We start from the raw sequence: 10,835 nt of genomic DNA on the forward strand, positions 1-10,835 counted from the left end.
AAACGCAAAATCTGCATTCTGGCACGAACTCTGCATTCTGGGATTGGAACGCAGAGTTGAGCTCCGCACTGGCGGCTAGAAACGCAGTGGTAAGCCCTACGTTTTGAATCTGAAACGCAGCCACGACCTCTGTATTTTGAATCTGAAACGCGGACATGACCTTTGCATTTTGAATCTGGGACGCAGATGTGAGCTTTGCGTCTTGATTTGAAGAGATCTTCAATTTGTAGTCTCTTTTGTCAGAGCTTTCAAAGAATGTCATATTGTAATCTTCGTCTTGACTCCTTAAAAATATAAGAGTCGTCAAATTATAACTCTAGATATTGATTGTCAAGGCTATTAAATTAGAGCTTTCATCGGTTGTTGTGAAGGTCGTCAGATTATAACCTTCATCGATCTACGTGAAAGTTTTTAAATTGTAGCCTTCTGGAAACCTTCCATCATCGGTGTTTGATGGGGTTCAACTATCTACAGTAATTTTTAGACAGCCTACATATGATTTTGAGGGATAGTTTTGTAAATAATGAGATTCAGAGGGCATTCTTGCTAATATATATGATTTAAGGGGTACATATGCAAATAACCTAAAATTAAAATAACTTTCAAATATGTCTTGATTACTTATTAATTACATATGCTAATCTTTGTAGTTCCGGCTTCATCCACTAATTCAAATGTGAGAATGAAAATGACTAGTTCATTCCCACATTTGTTACATTCTATTCATTTATAGCATTCTCACTTGATCGATTCTGGTGTGCCAAACAAGGCGCAACAGTTATAATTACAAAGAGCGCGAATTTCAATAAGGTCTCATTGGATAACAAAAGAATTGATTTCAATATGCAGAAATGTTGGGCGCAAAGCCACGCCCACCGCCGCGGAAGCGATATGTCCTGAGAGAGAGCCCTGGCTTTTGTTTGCACAAAGTACAAGTCAACCTCGATATCTGAGTTTCGCGAAGGAAACCTAGACTCAGTAGCGAAATATCTCAGCGAAGTGAGATATCCACTCTTCCTCTCATCAGCGCAAGACCGAATTTTGAGGGATCCTACAAGCAACAGCCAACAACCCAGAGAACAGTAAATACACGAGATTTACGTGGTTCGGCAAACTTGCCTACGTCCACGGGAGGGGTGAGGGGAGATACCACTATAAGGAGAACACCGACGACTTGTACAATCCACAAGCTCGTCTCAAAGATCTGATTTTTACCCAAAAGAAATAAACCTCTCTTTTGTAGAATCTCTCTTTTTCTCTCCTCTCAAACAGCCGCCAAGTCTCTCTTTTTCTTTTCTCCTTTTCTCCGAGCCGCCTTTTCCCTGTTGCTTGACTGCAGCCGTCTAAAGAAAATTTCCCCACACTAGAAAACCCTAGGGACCAATAGATATTAATAGGAAGAGACTTGGGCCTTGACTTTACCCGCTGGACCTTGGCTTGTATCCGTTCACTTGGCTTTTACCCGCTGGTTGATTTTCCTCTTACCCATTCACGTGCCTGCAATTTGCCAGGCTGCTAAGATGCACATGGCTGCGGCCCACCTTATCACCTCACGTGAAGAAGAAGAAAAAAAACTTCCGCTTCTTCTTTACCGCATGAATGGTTATGTGGTCCCCATGCTAACACCGTTGTTCACAATTCTCCACCTCGTACATCATTTGATAAACCTCAAATTTTGGACGAACACCAGAAGAACACTGAGAACATCACCAGAGATATCTAAAACACCAAAACCAGGCCAAGCCAGGCCAAACCAGCTGCGCCACTTTACCGCGACTGCCTACGTACCCTCCATCGGGATCAAGCTAACCGTAGTTCAGGATTTGTTCTCCATATAGTCTCCACCTCACCCCATCACCGCCCCGAAGGGCCATGCCCTCTTGGGCAGTTCAACACGGGCTAATATGAAGCAAGTCCAAGCAATGCTTAAACTTGCCACCTGTGACCACCTTGGTTAACATGTCTGCGGGATTCTCATTCGTGTGCACCTTCATGAGAGAAATATCACCTTCCTCTATGACATCCCGCACAAAATGATACCTGACATCGATATGCTTGGTACGAGCATGATGAACTTGATTCTTCGCCAAATGAATCGCACTTTGACTATCACACCACAAGTTCACGTTCTCCTGCTCAATCCCCAAATCGTCTAGAAGACCCCACAACCACAATGCTTCCTTCACTCCCTCCGCCATGGCCATGTACTCGGCCTCTGTAGTAGAAAGTGCCACTGTAGCCTGCAACATCGATCGCCAACTAACTGGAGCTCCATGTATCTTGAATACATAACCAGTAGTAGATCGCCGTCTATCTAGATCACCCGCATAATCAGAGTCAACAAACCCGTCAATCTGACATGTATCTCCACCAAAACACAGACCCGTATCCACGGTACCTTTCAAGTATCTCAGGACCCACTTCACAGCTTCCCAGTGCGCCTTTACCGGATTCGCCATGAACCTGCTGACTACACTAACCGCTTGTGAAATATCTGGACGTGTACACACCATGGCATACATCAAACTGCCAACTGCACTAGCATAAGGAACACGCTCCATGTGTGCCTTATCTTCCGTTGTAGTGGGAGATTGTTTACCTGAAAGCCTGAAGTGTGAAGTCAATGGAGTCGTCACCGACTTAGCACTTTGCATCCCGAACCTCGCGATCACCCGCTCTATATAGCCCTTCTGACTCAAGAACAATCGCCTTCGCCCGCTCTCTCCTAATCTCCATACCCAGTATTTTTCTAGCAGCGCCCATGTCCTTCATATCGAACTCTTTACCAAGTTGAGATTTTAGCCTATCTATCTCCACCCCGCTCTTAGAAGCAATAAGCATGTCATCCACATACAAAAGGAGATAGATATAATCACCTCCACGAAGCTTCTGAATGTAAACACAGCAATCGTAATCACTTCGGGAAAATCCATGCTTCAGCATGAAGGAGTCAAATCGCTTGTACCACTGCCGAGGAGATTGCTTTAGTCCATAGAGTGACTTCCATACATGATGCTCCTTATCCTCAACCTTATAACCCTCAGGTTGATGCATGTAGATCTCTTCATCCAAGTCTCCGTGCAAGAAGGCTGTTTTAACATCGAGTTGTTCCAGCTCAAGATCACCATGAGCAACAATACTCAATAGCACCCGAATAGAAGTGTGTTTCACCACCGGAGAAAATATCTCATTGTAATCCACACCCTCTCTTTGTGCAAACCCTTTAGCCACTAGCCTCGCCTTGTACCTTGTGCCACCGAGCTCTGAAGGATCTTCCTTTCTCTTATACACCCACTTACAACCAATAGCTTTTCTTCCTACGGGCAATGGGACCACCTCCCATGTTTGGTTCTTCCGAAGAGATTCCATCTCCTCCTCCATCGCAGCCAACCAACTCTCGCTCTCACTATCCTTGTCCCGAATAGCTTCCTTGAAGGAGACCGGCTCATCTTCCTCCACCGAGAGTGCGTATTCCACCAAATTAACCTGCCCATAGTGCTTCAGGGGTTGATCAGCCCCCAGCTTCTGTACCTGCTTGTATGCTCGCTTTGGCCTAGTGAAAGCCAAGCTATCCTCGAGCTGCTGTTGTTGTCATCAAAGGTAACATCCCTGCTGATCACGAACTTTGAATCTTCTGTACACCAAAGGCGGTAGCCTTTTACGCCCTTCGCATACCCTAAGAATATCGCCTTCTTAGCCCTCGCGTCAAGCTTTCCCTCGTTGACGTGATAATAGGCGGTACATCCGAAAATTCTGAGCCTCTCATAATCTGCATGTTCCCCTGACCACACCCTATAGGGTGTATCACCATCCAATGTCGAATGTGGAGAACGGTTCACAATGTAACATGCTGTAGCCACCGCTTCTGCCCACCATTCGTTGCCCAATCCAGCATAAGATCGCATACTCATTGCCTTCTCCCGCAATGTTCGGTTCAGTCTCTCCGCGACCCCGTTCTGCTGTGGTGTTGACCTGACTGTCCAGTGTCGAACAATGCCCTCCTGATCACAGAACTCCTTGAAAGCACCGTCTGTATACTCTGTACCGTTGTCAGATCTTAGTGTCTTCAATTTCTTGCCCGTCCTGTTCTCAACCATTGCTTTCCACTTCTTGAATGTCTCGAATACCTCATTCTTATGCTTAAGAAAATAAATCCAAGCATATCTCGAATGATCATCTATGAACGAGACAAAATACCTGGAACCACCCTTGGAAGTTGTCTGAGCCGGACCCCAAACATCCGTGTGCACATAATCTAGTATACCTCTGCTCTTGTGATTGCTTTTCAAGAATTGGACCCTGTGCGCCTTTCCGTACACACAATCCTCGCAAAAATCCATGCAAGGTTTCTTCAGATTCTTCAGCAAACCCTCCTTACCAAGCAGAACCAGACCCTTCTCTGACATGTGCCCAAGCCGCCTATGCCATAACCGGGTGTGCTCACATGGGTCTCCACCACTTCCATCAGTTCCAACCGCTGCATCTCCTGTCACCGTCGTACCCGAGAGAGTATATAGATTACCGTGACGAACACCCTTCATCACTGTTAGGGAACCTCGAACAACCTTCTTTACTCCGTTCTCTGTAACAATCTTGCAGCCACCGGAGTCTAATGCACCCACTGAGATAAGATTCTTCCGCAAGTCGGGAACGTGCCGCACGTCCGTTAGGGTTCTGACCACTCCATCATGCATCTTGATTTTTATATCACCGAGCCCCACCGTTTTACAAGCATGGTTATTCCCCAGCAATACAGTTCCACCATCAATGCTCCTATAGGTAGTAAACCACTTCCTATTTGGGCACATGTGGTAAGAGCAACCTGAATCAAGTATCCACTTACCGGAGGTATCTTCGCCACCCGTAACAACATAGCATTCTTTATCGCTCCCTTCCTCCGATGCGTAACTCGCCTCTTCCTTGCCTTCTCTTCTCTCGGTCTTGTTGTTGTTCTTTTTCCCACCTACTCTCTTGTTAGGACAGTCAACCTTGAAATGCCCAACTTCACCGCATTTGAAGCACACTCTTCCCGCAAGAGGTCTCGATTTAGATCTAGACTTTCCTCCCTTGCCTTTTCCTCGCTCATTGCTCCTTCCTCTAGCAAACAATCCCTGCGCTTGTTCTTTGTTACCACCAGTAGTCATGTCACCGGTTGCAATCTTTCGAAGGTCATCCCCTAGAAGCGCCGTTCTAGTCTCATCCATCGTCAAATTGTCTCCCACAAGCATCAATGTTTGCACCAGGTTCTCATAAGACTTCGGCAGAGATAGAAGTAATAGAAGAGCCTGATCCTCATCTTCTACAGTCACATCGATGTCCTTCAGATCCGATATAATCCTATCGAACTTGTTGATATATTCCCGGATTGATGAGCCCTCCTCCATCTTGCAAGTATACAATTTGGATTTCAAATAGATCCGGTTTGTTAGACTCTTCGTCATGAAGGTGCTTTCTAACTTCAACCACACGCCCGCGGTCGTTTCCTCTCCATCTACCAAGAAAGCTACATCCCTTTCAAGGCAAAGGATAATCGACGCCCGTGCTTCCAGATCCAGCTCCTCCCAATCCTCATCAGACATATCCTTGTGCTTCTTCTCTTTTCCCGCCAAAGCTTTGTGCAATTTCTGCGAAATCAACGTGTTCTTCATCTGCATCCTCCAATAGGAAAAATCATTCTTCCCATTGAATTTTTCAATCTCGTATTTTCCCACTTTAACTGTTTTACTTGTTGACGCCATTCTCCGCTTGTCTCAGGAAATTACCGAGCACCACCTCAAATCAGAAGCTACACCACTCCCAATCTGAATAACAGCTCTGATACCAATTGTTGGGCGCAGAGTCACGCCCACCGCCGCGGAAGCGATATCACCTGAGAGAGAGCACTGTTTTTTGTTGTCACAAAAGCACAAGTCAACCTCTATATTCTTGTTTCTCAAAGGAAACGAGAATAGATAATGAAATTCTTATTTCTCAAAGGAAACAAGAATCGAAAGTGATATATTTCATCAAAGTGAAATATACACTCTTCCTCTCATCAGCTCTAAGACCGAATTTTGAGGGATCCTACAAGCAACAGTCAACAACCCAGAAAACAGTAAATACACGAGATTTACGTGGTTCGGCAAACTTGCCTACGTCCACGGGAGGGGTGAGGGGAGATACCACCATAAGGAGAACACCGACGACTTGTACAATCCACAAGCTCGTCTCAAAGATCTGATTTTTACCCAAAAGAAATAAACCTCTCTTTTGTAGAATCTCTCTTTTTCTCTCCTCTCAAACAGCCGCCAAGAACTCACTTTTCAGCAGCAAGAACTCTCTGCTATTTTATTTCCTCGCAGTCTTTTCCTCTGCGTTTTGTTCTCCAAGTCGCTGTTCCCTTGCACCTTTTCCGCAGCAATTGCTTTTCTCCAAAGCCGAACTTTGTTCCCGCTGCAGCTTTTTTTTCACACAAAACCCTAGGTAGTCATAGGTATTTATAGGAGAGTAGCAGATGAGAAATCGGTTGCAGGCTCGGTTGCAGGCGCGTGAATGGCTAAGATGCACATGGCTGCGGCCCACCTTATCACCTCACGTGAAGAAGAAAAAAAAAACTTCCGCTTCTTCTTTACCGCATGAATGGTTATGTGGTCCCCATGCTAACACCGTTGTTCACAAGAAAAAATTGACGTATGTTTGTCTTAGGACAAATTTTTTATAAAAAAAGAAAGTTTCTAAAATTTAATTAGAAAAATCGACCAAGCTGTTTATCAAAATTGACTAAATTTTTAATATATCAGTGTTTGACCCATAAAAAGTTGGTCAGGTTTGAAATTTTCAAATTTTAAACTTTTTTTTAATATAGAACCCTCCACAAGCCGGCGGCATCCTAAAACGTCTAGCTAGAAATATTAGCTGAAACAAAAGGAGATAAAAACTCTGAAATCAGGCCACGACTGAAATAAGCAAGTTGATGCGCTAATTTATTAGCATTCCATGCCAAATAAACAACTTGGGCGCATCACACACCGTTCTAGATCCCCTCGAACCTCAACCATAATATCTCCCAGTGATGAAGTTTAGTACTTGGATTCTTGAGTAGGTTTATCACTTCTATGCAGTTCGTGCCTCAAAAATCCGGAAGCGTCCTAAAACATTTAGCTAGAAATATTAGTTGAAACAAAAGGAGATAAAAACTCTGAAATCTCATGGAGTCAAAACACAGCTGAAATCAGGCGATGGCCGAAATAGGCAAGTCGATGTGCTAATTAATTTCTTGGCAAATAAACAACTTGGGGGCATTGCACACCGCTCTAAATCCCCTCGAACCTCAACCATAACATCTCCCAATGGACGAAGCTTACTACTTGGATTCTTGAGCAGGTTTATCACTCCTATGCAGTCCGCGCCAAGCTATGGATAACAAGATCACTCTCCCACGCATATCGAAGGTCACGTAACACGCCAAGTAGCTCCGTACGCTCAGCAGAAACTCTGCCTATCCTGGGGATAGAAATTAAAAGCTCCAAGAACATCCCTTTGTAGTCTAGGATCACGTCCCCTACACTTGGTTTACGGGCACAAGTGTAACCTGTTGTCGGGCTTTCCTCCGTTCATCAACATGGCGCACGAGGTTGAAAAAGAAATATTGGGATCCCTTAGATTTGGAAATGGGTCCCACATGCAATCTCTCTCGTATATAGATGCGTACTCAGATAGGTTTGAGGGTGGCTCTACACTTACGTAGGCTCCCACCAAGGCACGAAAATGGCACCAGAGGTCATGTGCTTTATGCGTGAGATTGAGTGAGAGTTTTCTTAGAATTTCCGAAACGTTTTAGTTGTAAAGTGCGCTTGAGTGATTGATTGAAAGAAAAATTAATGTTATATGTGGTTTATGTATAAGCTAAAAATATAAGATGATCTACATAAATTGACTCTAAATATAAGGTACGTGGTTTTTAAAGAGGGGAAAAAAATTCTAAAGTAGAGTGATGTGAAAAATATTAGCATAGTCGATAATCCAGTAGAAATGTTGACCAAGTCTGCTCTTGCCCATAGTCCACGCATTACTTTGAGCTGATCTGTGTTGGTAGGCTAAGATTAAGCCCATAGTGGAGGCAAATTTGACAGCAACGACTTCCTAGTATAGTTTCACTGTTTTCTATAAGATATATATAATCCCTTTGGTTATATTAATGAAATTAGTTATAATTCTCACTATGTTCAAACACTACAAAAGACCACATGGATTCAAATAAGTCTAATAAAAAAAATTCATCATTAGTATCAGTATAACCAAATACAAAACAGCCACTAATTCTGTCGACATACAAACAGTCGACAATATATACTCAGTTGAAAATAATGTGCGATAACGAGAATTAACTAAGGGGTAGCGGTAGTACTTCAAGCGCGTGAAAACAAGTACATCAATAGGCATCAAAATGATGAGATTTTTCAGAGAGAACGTGTATATATGAAACATCCAAGAGACCTGCAAGAGATCAGAGACCTCAGCCTCATGCATTAATTAATATATACGACTTTACAGATACAAGAGTTACCATCACACCAAATTAAACTACAACATTTATTTACAGATACATGAGCTGCCATCACACCAAACTAAACCACAACATTTTGCATTAATTAATACACGATTATTTACCTAAATTAACCACCGGCCGGGCGACGAACCGGAATAGCGTCCAAATGCACAGCCCTAGGCATAGTTAACCCGTACTTCTCCTTCATTTCGAACCCGGAAGCCGAGGCGCCCGCGGGGAGCTCCCAGTCAAAGCAGTGAACCAGCTGTGCCAGCACCAACGGCACGAAAAGGAGCCCAAACCCAACCCCGGGACAAATTCTCCGGCCTGATCCAAACGGAAGAAGCTGAAAATCGTGGCCTTTCACGTCGAGGCTACTGCTTTCGAACCTCTCGGGTACGAACTCCTCGGCGTCGGGCCAGAAGTCTGGATCCCGGGCCATAGCCCAGTTGCATATCAGGACGTTAGAGCCGGCCGGGATCGTGTGGCCATCAAGAGCTACGTCGACCCTCGCGCGACGGAACGTAAACGGAGCTAACATGTGGAGCCTATGCGATTCCTTGACTACCATTTGTAAGTAGGGCAACTTCGATAGGTCTGCCTCGTCGACCATCCGGTGTGGGCCCACGACCCTCGTCAACTCTTCTTGGGCTTTCTTCATGGTCGTGGGGTGCCTCAGGAGCTCTACGAGGGCCCAGTCGATGGCATCAGAAGACGTGTCCAGGGTACCTAAAAACACCTCCTGCGGCAAAATTATCAGATATTAATTAGGACTTACTAATAACCATACAAATAGGAGAGAAGCTAATTAATTAAGAAAAAGTTTTGGAACTTCTAGTAATTAATCCTTTTTCAAGTAACAGTAGAAATATCGGAAATTAACCAATCACTCACTCAATATATATGAAAAATAATATATTGATTTGCAATTGACCGAAACCGATTTTCGGTTTAAATTAACTCTTTTACCGAGTTTAAACTCGTTCTTAGTTCCTAAACTCGTTAAGAGTTATTCTTAAACTTGCCACGCAAGTTCTCCTAAATATCAAATCCAATAGGAATAGACTTTGTTCCAACGAGGTGAAACGTCGGATCGTCAATGAGAAGCAAACTCGACACGAGTTTCGAGTGAGGCATCTCATCGACACCAAGAAGAACCTAGGTTGAACAAAGGGAAGGATCTCCGTCGACCATTCTCTCTTTCGTAAATCGGGAAACCGATCGAGAAGATTTGTAAAATTTTGGCATGGGATAAAAGACTAAAAGTGAGTACTATAGTTTCTTACTAAAAGCATTGCCTTGATGCTGCTCCTATCAAGCTCCAACTCCAAATTCTCCTTATCATCCATAGCGTCAAGCAAGACATCCACAAAATCATTCTTCTTGTGCTCCTTCATCCCCTCCTCCCTCGATTGTAAATGCTCGTGGATGATCTTCTCGAGAAACCGGTCGATCTTTTCTCTCACCGTCATCGTCCTCCTTCTGATCCCTTGGAGATCGAACGGCCGGAGGAAAGGCAAAGTATCGTTGAGATTGAACGATCCAAGAATTCTCATCACTTCATCAAAATGCTCACTCAACTTTCCACCATCCATGTTTTCTTCCATGCATTTTCTCCCCATCACGACCCTGCACACAATATCGGCAACAAGCAACCGCACCTATTGCAAGAAGAGAACAAACATTATAATGGAAAATTATTTCAGCTAATGCAGATAAATAAATTAATTAATTAAGTTAATTCGACCTCACAATGAAAAACTTTCTATGAACACTGATTTTAGAGTTAACTGCAACCACACATAGACAAGACCAACACAACTGTACTATTTGGGGTTTATCCGCAATCGTCCCTTGATTTTAATGGTACTTCTGATATAAACTCAATACCTTTGCTGTGACATCAACCACAGCTCGATCAGCAGCCGCCTCCTTCAACGAGTCAACAAAAATCCGCATCTCCTCTCTCCTAACGGGCTCAAACGACTCAAGTCCACTCTTACTAAGCAAACTATTCACACAAATCCTCCGAACCTTGCGCCAATAACTCCCATACTCACTAAACCCAAACCCTTTGCGTCCATACGACAGAATCTCTTGTGCCTCGGCCGGAGACCTATCGGAGATGGCCACGTCGTGATTCTTGAAGAGCCGTTCGACGAGGGAAGGGGAGGAGATGAAGACGGTGGGGGTTGAGCCGAGGCGGAGGTGGATGATGGGGCCGTAGGTTTTGGTGAGGTTGGATACGTCGCGGTGAGGGAAAGGGGATAGAGAGTGGAGGTTGCCGATGATGGGGAGAGGGCGAGGG

At 44.3% G+C, this 10,835-nt stretch overlaps 1 protein-coding gene across 1 annotated transcript; it reads right to left on the reverse strand.

The window, feature by feature from the left end:
• Window positions 8,457-10,831, reverse strand: LOC109823542 (cytochrome P450 CYP736A12-like; the record flags this gene model as incomplete). Its single annotated transcript, XM_020389821.1, has 3 exons — window positions 8,457-9,269; window positions 9,814-10,188; window positions 10,418-10,831. Coding segments are annotated over 3 exons (1,404 nt in total), but the record flags the coding sequence as incomplete, so codon positions are not given.

The sequence above is a fragment of the Asparagus officinalis genome, chromosome 9 (genome assembly GCF_001876935.1).
Source record: "Asparagus officinalis chromosome 9, Aspof.V1, whole genome shotgun sequence".
Lineage (NCBI taxonomy): Eukaryota > Viridiplantae > Streptophyta > Magnoliopsida > Asparagales > Asparagaceae > Asparagus > Asparagus officinalis.